Raw genomic sequence first — 24,369 nt, 5'->3', positions numbered from 1 at the left:
AGTAGGGTTGCCCCTTGCTCTGCAAGGGCCGCGGCCTTTGTGGAGCGATGGGTAACGATGCTTCGTGGGCAACCGTTGTCGATGTGTGCAGAGGGTCCCTGGTTCGCGCCCGTGTCGGGGCGAGGGGACGACGTAAAGTTATACTGTTACGCCTATTTAAGTCCTTTCAGAGAAGGATAAGCCACCACCACCAATGGCATGATATACACTCTGTGGGTACCATAAAACATTCTCCATCATCTAGTTCCCAGGTCAAACTGTCATCCATCTATCTTGAGGCGTCATGCATGATCAGAAAATCAGACAGAAATGTGCCGTTTCAAACCCTAGACTGACCTCTGTCCACCCTTTCACTGGCTGTCAGGGAAGCCATATCAGTCACCTTGAAATATAGTCTACCACAACAACTGTATCCCAATCCTTTCTCAGAGTGCTGTGACAATGCAAACCACATGGTGACAGGCTCCCAAACCCCCAATGAGTGATGGGGGTCATGTGAAAGAAATCTATAAGGCTGTGGGGTGTGACTGCCATTCTAATTCAGAATACCTCTAGAGAGCCCTCATCCAAGGGAAGGCTATGATGACTGTCGCCCTGTGTGTCTGCCACTGTAAGTATGTTCTGTTCTGTTCCCTCAGCTTGGCAGGAGGCCCTGATGGTCATTATCTTCAATATTATTTTCTGTTCCATGAAAATACCAGGGAATAACATTGCACAGTACAGGCTAACAATAATCTCAATTACAGGAAATTAGCATTTTGTAATGTAACATCCTGTCAATTCAATAATTGTGGAATCCTCGAAGAAGCGCGGCTTATTGGTCGTGGCTGATGCGCAACAAACCAAAAAACAACAGTACCAGACCGTTAGATCTCGATCTGACCAGTTTCCCACTGAGAAAGGGTGCTTTCATGCAGATATCGCTGTGTTCCTCCTTTAGCTCCGTGGGAGCCTCGTGATAACTGATGAGAGAGGAGAGGAGAGCGGAGAGGTACTGCATTGTGGGTCACAGTGGGAGAGGGGCCGGAGAAGACGAAAGTTGCCGCGACACGCTGGGAGGTTGTCAGGGTGACGGACTGCTATTCTAAGGGAGATTGTTCCACGCCCAACGAGCGTGTCATACACTTAGCATCTGAACTGTGGTGCTTTGATACAGCTGCAGGGCCGGGCAAAGGCTACGCATTCCATTTTCACTACACATCCTAGACCTTTTCTCTCCTTTCAATTTTGTCCTTCCTTCAAGGACTTCCAAAGCATGTAAGACCCCACCCAACGCTAGCCTGCTCTACCTCCCTCCCTCCCTTCTCCTTTCCCCCCCGTCTCTGCCAGCGCAGTGATGCTGCAGAGTTAAGGGACACACCCATCAACATGCTCTTCTCCTCTCTCGCTCTCTCTGACCCTGAATGTTTCTCGAACATACTGCAGATAATACCGCAGTACACACCCAAGGACTAGCCCCCTCTCTCACGCACACTTACTCGCTCTCTCTCTGGCAATGTCATAGAAAAGCCAGTTTGGAAGAATTTCAGTGTTTCTTCTGTTCGGGTCTTCACATGGTTTAGCAATGAGAGGACGAGAGGGAAAACGGTAAAATGTAGAAAGAGGATCTTGAAAGAATTGAGCAACATCCCTGGAATGCACTGTACAGGGAGAGGGAGGTACACTGATCATTCTCCAGATATTTTTAGAATGACCCATTTAGACAAGGAGCTTATATAAGGGGAAAGATAATGAGTCAAACAGGGTGACTCATTATCTTTCCTATGAATGAATGAATGAATGGGCCAGACATGGAATTTGTTTGACATCGCGCTCATTTTTTCAAGGAGAGAAGTGTTCCATTACGAACTAAAAGACCGCACAACATTGGATGTCAATGTTGACCTATGTGCCATTAAAGTCCAATTTTAACATTTAAGCCTCAAGTCACTAGTTCGCTGATGTTTTAAAATCAAATATTAATCAAATATTAAATTGTTCCTTTATCTTGGAGCCAGATTCATTCAAACCACAATTAGCAATGTTTGTGCAGTAACTTAAGACGCTCCCACAAGCGTTTCAAAGTAGGAGTGCTGATCTAGGATCAGGTCCCCCATATTCATGTATTCTTATTCATTGTGATCGAAAAGGCAAAATTGATCCTGAATAAGAATTCTTTCTCTTAAAACCCGGGTCTAAATCATTTAGAGAATGGCAACCAGTAAAACACTGCATCCACTGAGGAATGGAGTTGCCCACCCGTGCCTTAGACAAACCAGGGTTTCACAAACTCGGTCCTGGGGGGATGTTTTGTTTTTTGCCCTAGCACTACACAGCTGATTCAAATAGTCAACACTTGATGATTTTGTTATTTGAATCAGCTGTGTGCCCGGGGGTGGGTTGTAGGACCACGTTTGGGAAACCCTGCCTTAGATGACCCCTCCTGGCCCTGCCTCCCATGTGTAGCGTGTAGATAATACTTAACTGGTGGAGGCAGATATAGCGTGACTCACTCATCTGTTGTTTTAGCTGTTCATTGTAGTTCCATTTAAATGTAAACTCCATACTGACTCACAAATTAATGTTATTCTTTTCTTTTTAGCAAGTCTGTTTGGTGAGTCAAACCTCCTGTAATGGATTTAATTGCCAATCTAAACTAGAAATTGGTTGTTGAAAAGTTCTCACTCTAGCTACGTTTGACTACATGCTGTTTTCTAGAAGAGTTGCAGAGGCAAGTAGAGAGAGTAATTTGTAGAAAACAAGTTCTCTGTTTATTTTTTCCAGCGGCAACATACTGTTAACAACAGTACAGACTCCCAATTTTAAATTGATTTGCACACATCACAGTTTGAAATTTAAAAATAAAAAATACAACTATGAAAAATGACATACAACAAATCAAAACCTATAAAAAAAAAAGATAAAACACTAACAGTACTATCTTTTCAATAATCTCAATTCCGACGAGTACCATTCAGAGAACAAAACATTAAAACATACAATTAAGCGGACAAATTAAACTTGAACCATACGTTTGTTTTTTGTTTTTTAAATAGAAGGAAAAGACGTAATTTCGTCATGCAGAAGATGTAATATTAAATAATAAATCAAAAATAATATATTTCTCTATATAACTCTTTTTTAAATTTTCAAGTCAAAGCACTCCCATCCCTTACACAGGGAAACAAAAACTATTTAAAAAAAAATAATTAAAAACTGAACCCACAATGATGCTTCCATAGCTGCCATATTGTTGTATGGCTTTTATGGAAAACATTTAAATCTCAGCAACATCTTTTTGGCACAGAAAAGACGTACATAACGGCAGTAGCATTTTGCTTTATAAAAAGGGGGCGGAGATGCAGCTCTTACTCCATTTATAAGAAAAGAAAACAAGAAGGAAAAAAAAACATTCTGTGCACCGACGTCGTTGGTGAGAGAGAGAGTCGATGTCTCCTGAACCGGGTGTGAGGCGAGTGGTTGTACCAGAGTATCAGTCCTACTGCTGCTGCAGCATGCTCTTGATGGTCTTGTTGGTCGATTCATCATTCAAATGCTTGGTTGTGTACCTGCAAGGGACAGATGAATCGACAGACCAGACAAGACGGATGAAGACAGAGGGATCAGTTCGGGGATCTGTGAACGTAACACGACTGCTCTACCGGAAAGGGTGTCAAGAGTGTGAGAAAGCCTTGTCGACAGTTATTAGCTCTGATATTTGATTTCCTAGTCTCCCCTCATAGACGGAGGTGCAATCCCATACAAACAGAGAGAGAGCGAGAGAAAAGAGGGCTGGAGGCGGGAGGCCTTGGAGTGACCTCACACGACTGGAGGAAAGCGACTGAGTATGCCCGAAGGCCCTGATGGTGTGATATGCAGATGTGAGTGTGGTTGCCATGTAAATGGCCATGTCAGCTGTGAACAGATGCAGGTGTCAGCCACTTAGATTTGAGAAAAGAGTAGGGGGCCAGGGGTCAAAGAAATGTAATCCTCTCTGATCTTCTATAAATCTAAAACTGTGGGATTCAACATTTAACTCAAAACACATATCGATTTGAATCCCGAGTAAATAATAATGAAGGGAAAGTGGCCAAATATGGCTGTATTTTATTTCACAATAAGCATGTGTTAAAGTGTGAGAGGAAAAAGGTTGCAATGATATTCAGTCAAACGTCTTCTGTTAACGAAAAGAGTTCTTGATGCTACAGAAACGCTGGGCCTTACCTGAGAGCGTTTAAAAGGCCTTCTACGCTGTTGGGCGGTTGATCTCGGAGGACCTTGATGCACCCTTTCATCTAGGAAGCAGAAAACGCCATGTAAGATGAATCAGTGTTTGTGTGTGTGTGTTCGCACGCGTGTCCAATCCTCTGGGACTGGGAGCATGCAGGAACATAGCTCCTCCCTGCACTCACATCGATTTTGGAGGACTTGGAGAAGGCTCCGACAGGATGCACGTAGTCGTACAGGATGATGACGCCCACCATGACGCGCAGGCAGAATGAGACCGTCTCCTCACTGGTGAAGCGGCTTCGGTACTCCCTGGAAACACAGACACAGATTGCTGATATAGATCAGGTCCACCCTGCCCATATAACTATATTCCTTATGATCTAAAAGGCTAAACTGATCCCAGTTCAGCACTCCTACTCTGAGACGCTTTAAGAGTATGGGCCCAGATCATCTGCAGTTTATGACATGATCTTGATTTAGTGAGGACAGGGATCACTTACGGTGTTTCCAACATGACTTTGCACACGCTCGCCATTGTGCTTAGGCAGTCTGTCGTGTTCTCGATGGGTAAGTTCTTATTCTGAGCAAACAGAAAGAGGGGATGTTTTTTTTCTTCTGTAAACGGCATTGTTGTATTGGTCAATTTGATTACTAATGAGAAAAGTGTCAAATGTCAAGGTTGCCAGGTAAGGAAGCTGTGAAACCCCTCACCTCTGAGACAAACTTTGTCGTGCTGTCGCTTAATGTCTTCAACATAGGCGTGGCGTCGGCGTAGAACAGAGATATCCGGTTGGCCATCTCGTTGTTGACTTCATTCTCCCCCTCTGCCTGAAAAAACAAAACAAAAAAAGTCACCGTTTACCGTGGATATTATTGAGCCAGAAGTTGCTGGTCGAGAAAAATGTTCAGTAATGGCAAGGAGATGCTTTTCCTGCCTTAAAGACTGCCTTTATTTTCTAATGCGGAATGAATAATCCCCCAGAACGTCAAGACGTGTCACATAAAAAAATGATCACGTTTGAATAAGAACAAATGTATTTTCCGCCAGAACAGATACGTCTCGTGTCTTTGTATAAAATGTCTCAGTGATTCCAGTAGTCAGTGCGTGAATGCTGAGTGCAAAGTAATGCTCCTTTGTACTGCTGAGCTGGAGGGAATTTTCAGTGGCTAGCTAGAGATGGTGTTGCGTCCCAAATAGCATCATATTCCCTACATAGTGCACTACTTTGGACCAAAGCCCTATGGGTAGTGCCCCATCAAGGGAAAATGGTGCCATCGGAGACGGGCTCTAGCAGTGACAGGTCTTAACAGTTGGACCGTCTGGGGGCCATTTGCGTAATGGCATAAAGCTGCTGCAGGCCAGACACAGACGTGTGTCTCGAGAACAAGAGTGAATTCTGTTCATTTTATACACTAAAAGAGCTATTGAAAAATTCAGACTTTTCTCTGGTGTCACTGAAAAAGGTATCCCGTCAGTCTTTTTGAAGCAGGGCTGGGTGGAGAAAGGAGTCTGGATTGTCCTTTGGACACCTGTCATACTAAATCACAAGAATATTCTCATCTGAACAATACTGCATTCCAAATCGTTTTAAATATCAGGAAACATAATACTGAGCCCTGAGGTGCTCCAATACATGTCCCTTTCCCCATAAAATTACTGGTGCGGGGGGGGGGGGGGTTTAGAGATAACACACTTAACTTGTACTGCCTTTAAATGTATTTATGACAAACTAAGTGCGAGATCTAATGATGAAATAGTTGTCATACAGCCCTTAATGCCCCTATATAGCCTGTAATGTTAATGGCCCCATGTAGAGCAGGACGAACACTTGGCCTCCTGCTGAGCTTGATGAAGAGGAAGGGTAGAGGAATAGGACACAGGGTCTGTCTGGGGGGGGGTCCCTTAACACCAGCGTATCCCAGAGGGTCTGTGGTGTAGACTACCAAACTGGAGCTCATCAGCCCCATAGATTATAGACGTCAGCTCACCGGTGTATTGTTGATCCGCATGCGGCTCAATGTTCTCCTGTAATAGCTGAAGTCATTCTGGATGGCAGGGTTAGTCATCTGCAACACAAGGATTAACGTGAACATTACAAACAGGGCTTGGCGCATGCGTGTGTGTGCGCACGCCTGCCTGTGTGTCCGAAGGTAGAACACACGGCCTGCGGCAGCAGACATTCAGCTCTCTGGATCTAATGCACCATCGTCATGACAGGATGTTTTAGCAAACGAGGCAGATACATAGCTGGGGGCGGAGATGGAACGAAAAGGACATTGATAGGATTAAAATCTTCCATTTATTTACTGAAGCGGATTTTATACCGCTGGATATTTCCTCACCATTCCTTTAAACTAGAATGCATTTTATTTTCACTTGTCAATGAATTAAGTCCTTGTTAGCTCCCTTTAGCAGTGGCTCAGTGTGTGTTTGGCATCGTGACAGAAGCATCAACACTGAGGACGAGAGGCTGAACAGACAGTGCAGGTTAGAGAAGGGGTGGGCAAACTACGGCTCAGATTTCAGCCCGTGGGAGGTTCGAGTAAAGAAACATGTACAAATAAAATGTTAAAAAACGGGGATGGGGGGGGGCTTAATTTTATGAGCAAAAAACCCCACTCCATGCCACTCTTGAACGTCTAAAACTAGATAGAGTATACAGTAGATAAAACTAGATAGCCATGTTCTTACTACTTGTTAGTTATTCACTGTGTATTTATTCCTTGTGTCACTATTTCTAATTTAATATTAATTTCTATTTAATATTTAATATTTTTTCTCTCATCTCTGCATTGTTGGAGAAGGACACGTAAGTAAGCATTTAACTGTTAGTCTACACCTGTTGTTTACGAAGCGTGACTAATAAAACATTAGCGGATTTGATTCCATTTTTTATTTTAGAAAGTAAAGTACGTATTTTTTTTTGAAAAGCGCCCTTTTTCTGGCCCTCAGATTTTGACAAACAAATCAGTCCCCAAAAACCTGTGCATCTCTCCGTTGAATTTCGAAATCCTGATGTGGCCCACGAGCCAAAAAGTTTGCCGCCTTCTGCCCTGCTGCCTTCCTTCCACAAAGAGGATCATTAGACCTTGCCTTGAGCATAGCTGACCTCCAATAAGCCACTGGTCAATCAGTGGGCCCCGTCCGGCACATCAACCTCCTGCTCCTCCAATGCAGGAAGACGCCTCCCTAATTACCCCTAGCAGCACATTACTAGCCCTGCAGTGTCTTAACGCCTGGCCGGCACGAGCAGTATAGTAATTCCACCATAATGGACTGGTACCAAGTCTATGTCCACTTAGCTACAGCTAGACGGTCAGTGCTAGTGGCTAGTGCCAGGGTCAGACAGCCCCATTTCACCAATGAGTGGCTTTAAAAAAATATATTTAAAAAAAGGAGGCAGGCGGGTGGGTGAGTGTTCGAACTAGGTCAATGCCTGTGGTCGGGGTAAGGGGAGTGAAAGATTGATGAATGGTGCCTGGCATGGCACCTTGCACCCCCCTACCTTCATTCTTTTAGACCCTATGCAGGGTATGGGGAGACTGGGCAGGGGGGCTGGCTAATTGGGGCGTCTCGGCGGACTGCCTGGGGGTGTCAGGGTGCTGGTTTGAGGAGTGTGTGTGGAAACAGGGTGCCTAAAAAGGCCGTGCGAGTTGTATTGTAGTATCGTCTGCGACTCAGACAAACAAGCAATCTGTGGGTTTCCCCCCCTGGGATCAACTATAAACCATGTTTCTATGTGTTGAAGACTGGTGCCCAAATAAGGGGTGCTTCCCAAATGGAACCCCATTCCCTACATACAGTAGTGCACTACTTTTGACCAGAGCCCTATGGACCCTAGTCAAAAGTAGTGCACTGCATAGGGTGCCATTTGGGATGCAACCAAAGAGCCCCAGCCAACTACTATCCTATTAGTCTCCCCTATCCACAACATCATTGTTCATTCATTCATTAATTAATTCATTCCAGCAGTGTAGAAGACCATAGAATTACAGCACTCCCAGGAAACGATCCTAACGTACCAATTAAATACTTATTATATGTTCAGGGGCTGAGGCTTAATCATGTACAGCACTAACACCTAATTAACAGGGTATTAACACCTTGTTATGCTAAAGACAGCGCTAGCTAGCTTGCTACCAAAAGGAATAGGTGAACCATGTACAACCAACAGCAGCTCTAGCTTAGGTCAACAACAAGCGATGAATGAAATGAGAATGCAAAATTGAGTAAAAATGGAGGCCAGGGATGTGATGGGACGTACTTTGAGCTCGTCGAAGCGCAGTGTGAAGTGCAGGATCTCGGCGAACTGCTTGGCCAGCGCCTGCTCACGCTCCAGGTGCTGAGTGGGGTCGTCGTAAGTCTCACTGGTCAGGGGTCCCAGCAGGCTGTGCAGCGCCGCCTCTGTAGCGCACGGACGAGGAGAGGGTGTTAGAGACCGTTGTGTGTCGTGTATGATTAGTTTAAATATCTGCCTAATAAACATAACAATCATGAAGAACATCATGATATCAAAATGTATGCCAACTAGAATTTCTTGCTTCTGTTAGACAGGGACAACGAGAGTGTGTCAGATGAGGAGAGGGGGAGAAAATGTACAATTGTGGATTGAATGATAAGTTAAATATCTGCCTAATAAACACAACAATCGGCATGTACATTATGACACAAATGTGTGCCAAATACAATTGCCCTGATGGGTAGCTGTACAAAACAGGGACATGCGATTGAGCGGTGATTGGCATAGGGCCCTGGGCACAATGTGGGGTTGAGGAGGGGAGAGGTGCCTAGGGAAGAGCTGTCTCTAGGGGTGAGGGTGGGGGATGGGAAGATCTCCTAATCCGATAGAGATGAGACATGAGCCTAATTATCTCATTGTAACGAGAGAGGGGGGGGTGCGCTCTTCATCCAGGCTTACCGCCATTGTTCAGACAGTAGGTAAACACAAAGACATCACATGGCTTTATTTGGGTAAACCACACAGTTCTGTAGTAACATAAAAGCTGTACAATGAAGCAAGCGGCATTGACTATCTGCAATGACCCCGTTGACACTAACCTTTTCTGGCTCATCACATACGCTGCTGCTACTGTTTATTATTCATCCTGTTGCCTAGTCACTTTATTCCTAACTATATCTACCTCAATGACCTCGTACCCCTGCACATAGACTCCGCAAGTTATCATTACTCATTGTTTATCTATTATATATCTCTCTATTTTCTTTCTCTCTGTATTGATGGGAAGGGCCCATAACTAAGCATTTCACTGTGAGTCCACACCTGTTGTTAAGGAAGCATGTAACAAATACAATTTTATTTAAATCTCCACTAGTATCCAGGCAAACTGTGCATTTCCCGAAGACCTAACACAATCGATACACAAATGATTTGCCTGCATTTCCATGTCTCAAGATAGCCAACGGAAGCACTAAGATGTTAACCATAAATAAACAATGACAAAACCGTCCATGAGGGAAAATGTGGTTTCAGTCAGAGACTGAAGAAGGACTCAGTCTAGACTCACTAAGATGACTAGATTTACAATAATGACATAACCCTGAAAAACCAAACCAAACCACACTCTAATCTGGTTGCACAATAACGCTAACTTCCGCATGGACGCACACAATCATTACGCTGAGCATCTATTTACTCTCAACTCGTTTCTTACCACTTTCAGTTCAGCACAAGGTATATACAGATACGCACACCGCCATAAGCCAGGACGAAAACAAATGGAGACCTTTGGCCATGATGCTCACTTAACAGAGACAGTGATCCACAGAGTGAGGTTTTTCAGAGGCGGAATGCAAGCTGGCAGTGCAGTCAGAGCAGTCCAGTAAATTGAGCACGTTGGCTATTCTGTGATGATCCCCTGATCCCCATCTGCTTTGGCCAGTGTATTGCTTCTGCTGCAGCAGCGAGGAGGGGGCTGATTTAAAAATGGCCTGGGTGATGCACCCCCCACCCTCCAGTCAAAACAGAAGTTGAGATGGGTTTAGGCCTAGTATCTGAATCGAGGCACTATCACTGCTGGAGGGGGAGGAGGGGAAGGACGTCTGATCCCATTAGGTCACGGCAAAGCAGGCGAGCGGAATGTGGGCACATAGACTAGGTGGGCGCTGCAGCGGAGCTTGGTTCACTTTGGGAGAGACAATGGGTGGGAGGATCAGAGGGCGGCGGGTATTTACTCCAACCCTGCGGTCAACGGGCTCCTGTCCTGAAGACGTCCATTGGTGGAAGCATCACATTTAAATGAGGACAAAATGTGATGCACTACTAAAAATGATTAGGCAGGAATGATGAGTGACAGTTATGATATTGTGGAAGGTTGTTTCAAAGGTAATGTCATGTTGGGAAATACGCCCCCAGAAAATTGAGTAATAACACAGAGACGTCTGATAAAGTCATCTCTCAGCCAGCAGTCATCCTCTCTGTCTGTCTGTAGGGGAGTCAGTCGGCGGAGAAGGTGGCCCCCAGAGTCAGAGCAGTGGAGCGGGGAGATGACCTACTTCATTACATAACACACACCAGAATTGTTCACGTTTTTCTATTTTTGATACATTCTGAAAATGCAGGTATATTTGACCAATTCATTCAATTTCAAGTTCCAACTTGTTATATTAAATAGACTCGCTGCGATTATCCAAAATGTCTTATTCATCCTCCAAACCCCACTCTCGCTCTCTGCCTGCCTGCGGGGAGGGTGTGTGTGTGTGACAGGAACTCTCATTCAAGATTTGCCGAAGTGTTCACAGTGCCCGCTCAGCTCACGAACTGAATTCTGATGAAGAAACGCTACCGCATAGGCAGTGATCACCTAGAGAAACGAATGACAGTTTAAAAAAAATGGGGGCACCGGTGTCACGACATTTGTACTTTTCTAGGGCACGCACCATTTTTGCAATAGAGAACAGCGGGAGAGAGATGAGGTGGTAAGATAGGCCAAGTGGTCTCATTTCATGTAGAGAACGTTTCTGTGGCCAATTTCAGACTAGTTTGTTTGCTGAAGTTCGAACCAGAGTTAGATTATTTGTTCATTTTGGTTACAATGGAGAACATTAAATAATGAAAATCAAATAAATCTTATTCAGAATTAACTAAATCAAATGCGTGTCACGAACGCGTCATTTTCCCAATGCACCTACAGTATGATGTTCGTATTTCATCAACACTGTCGAGGACAAGCATATTAGGCTATAAAACCACTCGGATGAATGATTCTTGTATTTGGTTCTAATAACATAGAATAAAGAAAACTGTTGTTTTCACATAACACCCTCTTGAACTGACGCATTCTAGAACACTGAGTAGAGCCATGTATTTAAATGTTGGATTGTTTAATTAGAATGCAGGTGAAATCTATTAAAAACAGATTTTTTTGGGGAGGGTCTGCATTTCGATAATGCAGACCTTGAAAGCTAACGTGACCCGATCACACCTCCCCCAACCAGCACCCTGACACCCGCAGAGACTGCAGTCTCAGCCGCCCGCCACTAGATTAAGGGGTTAAGGTCGGCAAAAGGAGGGGGCGGGCTGCTCCTCTCTCCCTCGGGGTCACATCCCCCCCCCCCCGTCGCTCTCTCTCTCCATGATAATGAGTCCTCACCTCTGGGAGGAGGGGAGTATCAGGTCTATTCGGAGTGCAACGCAAGCAAGCATCATGTTAATGAATGCAAAGCTATGGGGGTTTGCGCTGCATATTTGTTTGTGTGGGCTGGGAGTGTGTGCGTGAGCAATGCGCGTTCATTTCCTGCAGTCGATATCGCCGATGTGATCGAGCATGCAGACGGCTAAGGTCACAAGAGGGGTGTGTCTCTTACATGTAACCTCTAGAGAAGCTGGAGCTAGTCAACCTCTGGCACAGGCGTTTATATGACCTTTTGCATTAGGACATTGCGTACCAAAGCTCTGAAGGACGCACATCACTAGTCTCAGTCAGGTGTGGGTGTTGTATTATAGGGCTACATATTTAACCTGGAGCACGGGACTGGGGCCGTATCACTCGTCTCAGAGTAGGAGCGCTGGATCAAGGATCCGGTCCCCAGCTGTCCATGTCATCTTTATTCATTGTTGTCTTAAAAAGGCTAAACTGATCCTAAAATTGGGCCTCAGACATACCTAATCTCTGGGAGAACTGGTAGAACTTCTTGAGTTTCCCCACCAGGTGGACCACGGCCGCCCATGCCGCATCCTGTAACGCCTCGTCGCCGGGGTTCTGGATCGCCTGGCAAATAGAAAAGACGAGATGTTTATTCAAGTCTGAAGAGTTTAATCACCTTCTGGAGCCTGATCAAGCCACTGGTCTATAATTAAGCAATAAGGCCAGAGGGGGTGTGATATATGGCCATTATACAATGGATTAGGGTTGTTCTTAGCACGACGCAACGCGGAGTACCTGGATACAGCCCTTAGCCATGGTATATCGGCCATATACCACAAATCCTGAGGTGCTTTATTGCTATTATAAACTGGATACCAATTTATTTTTACTGCTCTAATTACATGTTGTGTCATACCCGTGGTATATGATATACCAGGGCTTTCAGCCAATCAGCATTCAGGGGTCAAACTAACCAGTTATAATGAATGTTTAAGAGTTATTTTGGGTCATGTATCTTTGATCTCCTGACGTGGGCCCGTATTCATAAAGAGTAGGAGTTCTGATCTAGGTTCTGTTTTTAGAACAAAATGGATAAGATTACTTGGACAAGGAGGGAGGGGCCTGACCCTATATCAGCACTCTGCTAATCCGAGATATTTTGAGGAAACGGGCCCTTCTCCCAAAGTCCTGTACCTCTCTAATCTCCTGACCCGCTCCCTTGTACGCTTGCAGTTCGTCCAGGACTCCCCGAGCGTCCTTCAGCACCAGGTCCACCTGCTCCCACACCTCTCGTTCTGCGTCCGTGGGCTGAGCATCTAGTGGACACAGGAAGACAGTCAAGTGGGTTTTTCTACGTCTGGGAGGGAGTCTACAAATAGAGGTGAAGAGGCGCTAGTCTGCAGACCGACATCTCTATTCTGATTGTTATTCCAATCCAGACACCCCCCCCCCAATGGCCACGCCATAGCTAACAGAATAGCTGGTGATGCAAATGGGAAATAGATAAGGTTCTGTAGCCTCTGGGCAGAACAGAGACAGACGAGGGGGTAAGAAGGGCCACAGCTAAAACAAGTACGATTGGAAGCGTGTGAAGTGTGAAGAGCGAGATGGTAATGAAACTCACTTTCAAAATCGAGGAAAAAATTGGGCTCTTGTTCCAGATCTGTGCAAGTCAGAACTTTTAGCAGGTTCCCCATGTTACGATGCCTGCGGAGACAAATAGAGAAAACAACAATAAGATTCAACTTCATTGTGTTGGTAGCTAAGTGTGGTGGTATTGAGGGGGGCACACAACCCTGGTGCACCCTCCTGTTCCTCCTCTCTGCTCCAGTGGCCCCTGAACCCCAGACCCCCAGATGGGCCCTCCGAGATCCTGTGTGGTTTTCCTGTGCCGAGCCTTGGCCCACCAGATGTCCCCAAAAAGCCCACCCCCCCTCCTAAAATAGTATCTGAAATAGGGGAATCGCTCTGCCTTGGAGAAGAAGTCCAACCGAGTGTGACGTCTCCGCTTCCCTCAATTCCCTCCTGATAAGCATTTACATCTAGCGATTGCTAACAGCCGTTATATGCAAACTAGTCTGTTAAATTAGCTTCTACGTTCCTTAGGGAGGGAGGGCCACACACCCTGCACATGCACAAATTCAGATGTTAACCTAACAGTGTTCAGAGTTTAAATCCCAACCGTCTCTACAATAGGAAAATGACCTGGATGTCTTATCATGATCTGATTTCCACTACAAAAGTGAGACATTCAGGACTTTGCACTGTTTGTGAATCCTACATGAACCCCCATGGTGAACACTTTCCTAGCCTGAGTCTGTTTCAGCACTCTTGCCAGCTCCATGTTACCATTATTATGCCAAAAACATGGCAATTTGGTATAACAATTCCACACAGGGTTGGCAAGAAAACGGAAACAGACAGGCACTCAGGCGAACACATTCCAATCACAAAAAAAAGCACTGCTTCAAAAACACTGAATTGTAATCTCTAGTTGTTTCCAACCAGTCAGATTTCCCAGAAGCGAGGCAGTCGATTCCTGGAAAAGGAGGGCAGAGGGGCGTGTGGGGAGGGGAGATAATCTCACCTCAGAAGGAGTAGTGTGAGAACTAAGCCCCCTATCCTTCCCCACCCTCTCTCTGCTGTCAATATGAAGGCCACAGATTCACCCAGTACCTGGAAAACACAGTGAAACCAACCCCAAACCGAGCCAAGGGTAACCACTGCTGTACAGTTCTTATCTAGTTGGAACAGTGGGAGAAGGAACCCCTGCTGTCGGCACTGTGGGTGAGAGGCTCCCGTGTTGTGTGTGTCTGTGTGTGTGCGCACAGACAGGTAGGCAGAGAGACAGACACACACACACAAATGTTCTTAATACTGACAGGGCTGAACACATTAGTTTGAGCTTATTCCAAAGCATGTCGTCAAAGTTCATTCCTAGCCAATGACTCATACTGAGGACAGTGAATAGGAGTATGGTACAGGACTACACATTGTATGCGCTACTGTACAACACTTTCCAATCCTGAGGTACAATTTAGACTGTCGGTCACAGCACTGAGTCATTCCCTAGAAAGCCATGTTGAGGAAACAGTATAAAATATGGAAAATAGGGAGCATAAACATGTACAGTTCTGCAGAATCAGACAGCCTGGAGCAGTCACACTGCCCAGACTCTGTCGAAGTCTGATTGCTGCTACAGTATTTTGGACTGTAGTTTATGACTGTAGTCTGTTGCCCGTATTCACAAAGCGTCTCAGAGTAGCAGGGCTGATCTGGGATCACGTTGGTAGCTAAGTAGTAGCTTATTCACTATATTATTCAAAAGGCTAAACTGATCCTAGATCTGCACTCTTACTCTGAGACGCTTTGTGAATACGGGCCTATGAGAGGTCGTACAGTATTATGACTCTGGTCTATGATCGCTCCTACAGTCTATATGACTTGGCTACGCTACAGGCAGTGTTGCCTACGCTACAGGCAGTGTTGCCGTAGGCTGAGACAGCCAGCCAAAAGCCAGGCAGCCAGCGGGATGTAGGTCATAATGTCTCCCCGTCTGGAGCTGTGTGTTATGTAATCAGGAGTGACATCCTGTCAAGACAACACCTTGCCGGAGTGCATCTCTCTACAAGTAGAAAGCACAGAGACCTGGTCGGTTTGTACCGTGCTGAGAGACAAAAGGTCAAGACTCCTAGGAAATTGCATTGGATCAGGGGTAGAGGGAAGGCTCATTTTGTCTTGAACATTCAAGTGCTGCTGCTGGCTAGGTTGTGACAGAGTGAGGTAGACCGGTGACAGCCAGGTGACACCTTTGTGACAGGCTGAAGATGGCTGAGAGACGTAACATTGGTGACAGGGTGAATAGTCTGATTACCGGTGGCAGGTTAAAACAAACTCAGAGTGAGACTCAGTTGCAAGTCGAAAGTCATTGCAAACGAGGGATTGTGAATGAGTGAGTGCAGAAAGCAAGCTAAGTGACAAAGTGATGCCTAGAGGCAAGTTAAAGCTACAGGCTAGTAACAATAAACAAAATATTCCCTTCTTGTGGTTGAATTAGTAATGATGAATAAATACAATTATCCCTTTAAAGCCATTTTCCAGATGTTTTCCAGGCATCCAGGACCCATTAATTCTATCCGTGTCTACACTAGTTCTCCCTGCCACTATCATAAATAATCTCTCCCTCTCCCTGCACACTGACCCTGTTTCCATGTGACCCACCGCACCACCTGCCTCCTGCCATGCCCGGCCCCGTCCTAACACTCTCCACTAACAAGACCTGAGTGGTGTTGCTACACACTGGCCCCTCCTTGGAAACTCACTGGCTGCCTTCCTACTACCTGCTACCTGTGGTAGCCACATAGCGGACAGGCCGATGAGAGGAAGAGAAGGGAGGAATAACCCCGCTGGTTATCCTCAGATGGAGGAGAGAGGTGCAGTCACCTCACCCTGCTTTTGAATGAATAGGCTTACTCTAGCCTACATGCAGTGTGAGTGAGCTTGCCCTGGCTACCTACGCCTTTCCCTTAGTCCTCTACTGCCCCCTTTCAGAGAGGCAGAGTGACTGAGCTGGAGGAGGCGTGGTCGTGGTGCCACCATCAGGCTCAGCGAGCTAAACACGGGCATGGCCAAACACTGCCAGGGCCAGCACCAAAGGCCCACAGCTCCCTCGCTCAGTCTGCAATGAGGTCATTTTAAGGACTGGGGATTTGCAGTGGCTTCGGCTTCGCATTTCAAAGTGCAAGAGAGGATCCTCCAGTTCACGGAAAAAGTTGGAGTTGAAATTAGGGCAGTTTCAGTTTTTTATCTCTCCACGCCAGCAGAAATGAACGTTGAATTACAGACCCCAGGTTCGCATTCAAACCAAATGAAAAGCTAAACCTATTAATGGTAACCAAAAAGCACACACACATATATATATATATGCATGTGTATCTCAAACACTTACTGGTACAGTAGAAATTATAATGTGCCAGTGATAAATGGTAAATGGTTGGTGGTAATGATCAATTGCTTTAAATAATGGGTACGTGAAGAGGAGTAGAGTATTGGAAGTGTTTAGAGTAGAGGAATGCAAGAGAAGAGACAGGAGGGGGGTGGTTTTATGCCCCTCCCTTGGTAGTGAAGGTTCTGATGTGTTAACAGGAGGCCCGACCCCGTGGACAGAGGACAGGGTGGGGTTGTTTTTGTTTTGGACCCCCCCACTGGGCGATCGCGTGCTCGCAGAGAGGAAGGGGAGGGGGGGCTCGTCTAGGGCCAGGGGGCACTGCTCACAACCGCCAGCTCAACGACACTCTCCTATTGGCTGAGCCGCTCTGCCCAACCATGCGCTGTATCCATGGAATCCCAAAAAGCTGGTACCATTGAAAACAAGTGGGTAGCCAATCAGACACGAGCTCTGGGAGAGGAGATGGTACAGTAGTAAGACCTGAACATGAACGCACATGAATATATTAATACAGATGAGGTAATGCCACAAAAACAGAGGATTAGGGAGGGGAGCGAAGGGATCTGGTGAACAGGCAGTGAAGGAATTTTTTCCAGCACCCAGCACTATACAGCTCACGGAACTACCTGAACAATTTCACTAAGCAAATTGTGACTTGAAATTTTCCAAAATGCTGTCATGTTGTGAAAAAAATAAAAAAAGTGTAAATTTACAAATCATTCACAAAATACTCATACTGACAATATTCCTTCTCGCAAAACATTCTAAATTGTTTGGATTATTTCAAGGTAAAAATGTGAATGGACTGTGATAAAGACACAGTGGAGGAATAATAAAAACATGAGTGATGAGACCTCCGCTGCATCAGTACTGAAGAAGATCCCAATATTTAGTGCCACGCCCATTGAACGTGGTGACCCCAGGATGATCCTCCCAGAGTCACACACACACACCATACCACCTCAACCGTGGAAACCCAGCAAAACAATCCTGGACTGGAGGCTCCGGGTCTGCAGAGGTGTCCTAGAAAAACAGCTCAGGGCTGCAGGGTAATGGGGATAGTGCTGACATTCCACTACTACTATGCTGCTCTCTCTCTCTGCAGCAGCATGCGGATCCACGTGCCGACCCAGTCTTACTACGGCAGTGATGCCCAGCCAGCGGGGAAAAACAACGCCCTCCTTCCTCCCCTCCCCTCCCTCCAGACAGACTCAGACAGCCCGCCGCATCACGTGGCCAGTGCCGTGGAGAGGCTGAGCGCTCGCCTGGGGCTTCGAGGGGGGGATGGGGAGAGGGTTTGTGTTTGTGTGTGTGTGTGTGTTTGTGTGCGTAAAAATGTATATAGGTGCATATTTGATAGAAATTATTTAAATGTGTATTTAGATAAGGATGTATAATGTGTGTCAATAATATGTGGTTATAAGATGTGCATGTGGGTGTGTATTTTGGGGAGAAACAGAGGAGCGTCAGTCAGAGTGCTGCAGTGGCGGGAGCAGAGAGGCAGCTTTAAACTTGACCTAGATTCTCCGGGTGACACGCCACATCGCATTAGCCCAGTCAGCCAGGCCCAGACCCGCCGGAGCTCGCTGACGCTGGCCCGATCGGACAGGCAGAGAAAAAGGGGGAAGAACTTCCCAAATGGGGCTGGCACGCATTTCCCCCTGCACCCCCTACTGTACCCCTTACCCTCCCCAGTGAGTCAACCCCACCCAGCTGACTATGTTGGGAGGGAGCTTACTGGGGCACATGGTGAGGAGAGGGAGGGGGGCTATGGGCAGGGGACATGCAGTTTGTTTGTTTATGGTTTGAACTTGATTAACCCCGTGGCCACGCCCCTCCGTGTGCTATATTGTAGTAAACACCATAAGAAAAGGGCACCAAAACAGATTCAACCTGCAAAATAAAAACAAACCTTCAAACCAGTCAAATAGAGACCAAACCATAACAACCACAATAAATATCATGACTGACAGCTAATGCCACTCAGTCTGCAGTATCATCATGCATTATTAGGCTCACCATAACAATGCTACTGCATCTCTAGCACCTTGCTGATTGAGGAGGATAACTGCAGTCATGTTTTTCCTCCTGCTTTGCATCACAATGTAGCCTACTACTTTTACAATTCAACACAGATTGAGGCCAAACTACAATTAATGCACATTTGGAGATAAAAATAAACCGCTGAAATCTAAAAGAGACCAACCAAAGCAGCAGAAATCACAGAGAGAGAGAGAGATGAAACCAGGAGCTTCAGCTAAGCCCTCATCTATGGACTGCACCTGATCAAAGCCAGAAACCATGGAAACAACTACAGTAGGCTAGGCTACACACACACAGGGCTTCTGAAACAAACACATTTTCATCAGTTTCATCAATACATTTTTCCTTATCAAGCACAGTGTGTTAGGCTACTGTTTCAAAGGATTATCTAAAAACTGTAGACTACTTTACACTCAACTTGATATCATGTAATAAACAATTATCAAATGTTTATGTAATAAACAGGTAAAACAACTACTAAAGGCCACCCCGGCACTTTTTTGGTAAAAAGTAACAGGGCTATTCTTTAAAGACGCAACGGCTATACCATTCATTCAAAAGTCGACAGAGCAACCTCTGGATCACTGCAGTGCGGTGGATAAGGGCTGACCTGGTGACCTCCATGCAGACGACTACAAATGGGGTGTAATGGGGCAGAGAGAAACACTTCCCCACAGCCCCAAACCCTCCACCCTGAAGACTCCTCCAACTCCTGCCTGTGGGGGTGGTAGTTAGTGAGGGGTGGGGATAAGGTGGGGCACAGACTGCATGTCGTAGGTCACACCCCCCCAGGCAGCTCTCCAACTCCAGCCCCAGTCACTGCAAACAGCCCCAAACCATCATTACACAAATGACCTTTTGACTGTGTCGGAGTTATGGACGCCACACAGAACCCTTCAAATCACACTCTATAGGCGGCAGAATGTAGGCCCATCAGCATCTCGGAGAGAAAGTGTATGACATTTCAGATGAAAAGCAGAGTAAGTAACATGGATCGGTACACGTTTTGGTATTTTCAGAAGAACCCTCACAGGATTAAGGGTGGGGCACAGTTGAGCATGCTGAGGTTTGGGGAGATGATGATTCTCGGTACAGATGCGCCTGTATCTTTCAGAATGCATTGAGCGCCCTCTGGAGGTGATGGACAGCAGTACATTTAAGACGTTGCGGAGGGAGAGCGACCACTCCCAAACTCTGAACCATGATGGTAGGGACACACACGCCAACTTCAGCGACACATCCTTCAGGCACCACCGCAAAACTAAAGACGAAGGACACTGATTGAGATATTTATTTAACAACCGTCTTTATTTCCCCAGATGTTTGGTCCACGGTTTAATTTCCCCAATTAACCAGATCTCCAATCAAAACATTAAAAATCATAATTGCACACGCATCAACCCTGACATTGATGTGGAGTCACTTTTTACTAAAACCACGTTGGATTCATTAGCATAACCTGTTGGATTAATAATATATGCCATTATGCAGACACTTTTATCCAAAGCGAATAGCAGTAGTGAATGCATAAAAAAATATATATATGTATGTGGGTGGCCCCGGTGGGAATTGAACCCACAAGCCTGGCATTGCAAGTGCCATGATCCACCAACCCAGTTGGGTCTCAAAAGCGGTGGAGGTCAGGGTTCTAAATGTTGTCGTGCAACCTGGGCTACTTGCTGCAGCCCATCCTCTAACATAGGGATACCGCCTCAGCTCACAAACACTGCAGTAACTCCTCAGATTAGCAAACATCTTGTCTTGCACTGCATCAAGGGCAAAGAGGGGCTAGTGTCAAACAATTGGCTTAGAGCGCCACCCGGTGTCCATTTCAAAATATACAGGGTAACATGTATACACTACATGACCAAACGTATGTGGACACCTGCTCATCGAACATCTCATTTCAAAATCATGGGCATTAATATGGAGTTGGTCCCCCCTTCGCTGCTATAACAGCCTCTATTCTTCTGGGAAGGCTTTCCACTAGATGTTGGAACATTGCTGCAGGGACTTGCTTCCATTCAGCAACAACAGCAATAGTGAAGTCGACTGGCTCGCAGTCGGCGTTCCAATTCATCACAAAGGTGTTCGTTGGGGTTGAGGGCAGGACTCTGTGCAAGCCAGTCATGTTCTTCCACACGGCCCTTTACAAATCATTTCTGTATGGACAGGAAAGGGCCTTCCCCAAACTGTTGCCACAAAGTTGGAAGCACAGAATCGTCTAGAATGTAATTGTATGCTGTAGCGTTAAAATCTCCCTTCACTGGAACTAAGGGGTCTAGCTCAAACCATAAAAAACAGCCCCAGACCATTATTCCTCCACCACCAAACTTTACAGTTGGCACTATGCATTGGGACAGGTAGCGTTCTCCTGGCATCCACCAACTCCAGATTCGTCTGTCGGACTGCTAGATGGTGAAGCGTGATTCGTCACTCCAGAGAACGTGTTTCCACTGCTCCAGAGTCCAATGGCAGCGAGCTTTACACCACTCCAGCCGACACTTGGCATTCCGCATGGGGATTTTAGGCTTGTGTGTGGCTGCTCGGCCATGGAAAGCCATTTCATGAAGCTCCCGACTAACAGTTTTAAACACCAGTCAGCAACAGGTGTGGCTGAAATAGCCGAATCCACTCATTTGAAGGGGTGTCCACAGTGTGCATTTGCAATTGTCATAATTAGAGACAGTAATACTATAATTCCTATGGCCTGCATATGGCCTGCCCTATAGGACAGACAGACGTCTGCAAGATAAACAGGAGACAGAGAGAGAGAGAGCTTGCAGAGAAAGGCCGGGCCCAGAGAGAGAGCAAAGAGAAAGAGCGAACAACTAGTGTGACGCTCAGGGGAGCGGAGGCTGCCGAGGTGAAGAGCATGTCAACCCTACAGGAACATAAATAATCAGACACAACAAGCCACTCTGCATATCACCCACCACAAAACGATATCATCTCTCATTTCCTATTCATGGGGATGTGGGGCCTGTGTGTGTTGCAGTCTCCCAGATGTTCGCCGAAAAGAAAGTCACAGATATTTTTGACATGACAAAATTTCCTGAAGGCACTTTATCAAGTGAAAAACATCGCCTAAATCGTCTTCATCCACACGATCCATGAGTGTCTCTCTGTACTGTATGTGTAGTTGCCATTTTGTGAAACACTGCAGTTCCAAAGGCCAAGGAGTACTACTGCTCAGAGAATGCTTGGCTACACAGAGTAAGTCAATAAACAACGGATGGTGGAGGCAGTATGAAAAGTTATGACACTACACAGTGACTACACATGTGAAACATATTCATTAAGACATTTGTACAAACTAATCAAACGCACAACCCATCATATACATTTGCTAGTGAAAGTCTACACACCCCTTGCACAGTCTTCACATTTTGCCACCTTACAATGTGATCTCAAAAAGGGACTACATTCCATTTTCCCCCCTACCGATCTACACAACCTAATCCACGTTTTCAAAGTGAAAGACAAATGATTGAACATTTTCCAAAAATTCCAAAAATTAGAACAATGAAGATGTCTTGATTGCATATGGGTCATTGCACCAAGTAGGTGGGCTCCCGAGTGGCGCAGCGGTCTAAGGCACTGCATCTCAGAGCATGAGGCTGGTTCGAATCCAGGCTGTATCACAACCGGCCATGATTGGGAGTCCAGTAGGGCGGCGCGTCATTGTAAATAAGAATTTGTTCTTAACTGACTTGCCTAGTTAAATAAAGGTTAAATAAAAAAGTTCAAGTTCCTTTTGAGTAGTGTAACTTGGTAAAAAACAACATTTATTTCACCTAATTTTTACATTCTGTTATAAAGACCACATATTCAACTTAATAAAAAAAATATTTTCCCCATCTCAAAAGGTTAAATAAAAATACCATAGTACGTTCCCATTAATAACAGCCAAATAAAGTAACAGGGTTGGCTGTAACATGGTTGATGACATTTTAAAATCAGCCATAAATCCCCTTGTGACAGGCGGAATGGAAGCTTGTTGTGTGAAAGAGTAGAACCAGCTCACCTGCTTTTACACTGATTTGAATATTAGATGTTCCGTGTTTCTTCTGAAAAAAATATTTAAAAAAGGAATAGTTTCACTATAGGGTTAACCTTAAAATGAGGGACAGGTTGTTGTTTGTTTCCTTAAAATGAATCCCTAAATCACATGAAGTAAATAATAATCATCAGAAATTACTGACGAAGCAACATAACTAGGGCTTTACAATGATAGTAAAACCTTCGAGAAATGTTGGGGTTAAGTGACTTGCCAATGAATTTTGGGACTTCAGTGAGTCTTTATTCATATATATATATAAAAAAAACTTTAAAAAGATTGATTGAATTTCCCAAAAGAGCACTTCATTTAATGTAACAGGCTTTTAAAATGCAATATTTGTGCACAATTTCTACTTAAAATATCAAAGGGACCCTTTCGTGGAACGACCCATAAGTCTTCACACCCCAGAGGTAATACTTGGTGGAAGCACCTTTGGCGGCCAATTTTATTTTATTTTACCGTTATTTTACCAGGTAAGTTGACTGAGCACACGTTCTCATTTGCAGCAACGACCTGGGGAATAGTTACAGGGGAGAGGTGGGGGATGAATGAGCCAATTGTAAACTGGGGATTATTAGGTGACCATGATGGTTTGAGGGCCAGATTGGGAATTTAGCCAGGACACCAGTGCCATGGGATCTTTAATGACCTCAGAGAGTCAGGACACCCGTTTAACGTCCCATCCGAAAGACGGCACCCTACACAGAGCAGTGTCCCCAATCACTGCCCTGGGGCATTGGGATATTTTTTAGACCAGAGGAAAGAGTGCCTCCTACTGGCCCTCCAACACCACTTCCAGCAGCATCTGGTCTCCCATCCAGGGACTGACCAGGACCAACCCTGCTTATCTTCAGAAGCAAGCCAGCAGTGGTATGCAGGGTGGTATGCTGCTGACAATACAGCTGTGAATCATTTTAAATAAAATTCTACTAACTTTGCACAACTCTTAGGGCAACATCGACCCATTGTTTTTGTCAAAAATTGCTCAACCTCAGTAAATTTGGTGGGGAGTCATTGATGGACAACAATATTCAAACCTTTAGATTTTCAAGCAAACTTATGTCAGGACTGTGACTGGTATGGCTTTGGCATTATTTTTTTTTGTAATTGCCAAGCTGAAAAATAAAACTATGCCAGGGTTAGGTTGAGGCAGATTTTCCTAACTTTTGACCTTGGCTTTTCTCCAATCATATTTATTCTGACAAACTCCCCAGTCCCTTCCAGTGAAAACCATACCCATTGCACAATTCTGCCACCACAATACATGAAAATAGAGAGTTTCACTTCACTTAATTTCAGACAAAACATTAATTTATTTGCTTGTCTTGCAGTATTACTTAACACCCTTGTTGCAAACAGAATGGATGATTTGAGGTAGATTTATTTTTTAACAAAGGCTTCATTCATTATGTTTACTTTCTGGCCCAGGCCAGTAATGTGGAGATAATGCAGTGTTCTTGATCCTTTTATATTTCCATTATTGTGTTGGCAGCGTCATGTT

The 24,369-nt window shown here is 45.3% G+C and overlaps 1 protein-coding gene across 2 annotated transcripts in view; it reads right to left on the bottom strand.

Moving 5' to 3' along the window:
- Positions 1-2,724: 2,724 nt before the first annotated feature.
- fam49bb (family with sequence similarity 49 member Bb) overlaps positions 2,725-24,369 on the bottom strand; it is a 36,596-nt gene continuing 14,951 nt past the window's right edge. For both annotated transcript variants that reach the window (XM_055929066.1, XM_055929065.1), the window contains exons 3-12: positions 13,439-13,521; positions 13,009-13,130; positions 12,333-12,438; positions 8,475-8,614; positions 6,199-6,276; positions 4,921-5,037; positions 4,710-4,789; positions 4,392-4,518; positions 4,204-4,274; positions 2,725-3,548 (exon numbers count right to left, since the gene is read on the bottom strand). In XM_055929066.1, coding sequence (XP_055785041.1) covers positions 3,479-3,548; positions 4,204-4,274; positions 4,392-4,518; positions 4,710-4,789; positions 4,921-5,037; positions 6,199-6,276; positions 8,475-8,614; positions 12,333-12,438; positions 13,009-13,130; positions 13,439-13,511 — 984 coding nt within the window. In that variant the 5' untranslated portion in view covers positions 13,512-13,521 and the 3' untranslated portion in view covers positions 2,725-3,478. The remainder of the gene's footprint in view (positions 3,549-4,203; positions 4,275-4,391; positions 4,519-4,709; positions 4,790-4,920; positions 5,038-6,198; positions 6,277-8,474; positions 8,615-12,332; positions 12,439-13,008; positions 13,131-13,438; positions 13,522-24,369) is intronic.

The sequence above is a fragment of the Salvelinus fontinalis genome, chromosome 7 (genome assembly GCF_029448725.1).
Source record: "Salvelinus fontinalis isolate EN_2023a chromosome 7, ASM2944872v1, whole genome shotgun sequence".
NCBI lineage: Eukaryota > Metazoa > Chordata > Actinopteri > Salmoniformes > Salmonidae > Salvelinus > Salvelinus fontinalis.
The sequence above is the reverse complement of the archived record's forward strand: the minus strand, read 5'-3'. Positions and strand labels throughout refer to the sequence as shown.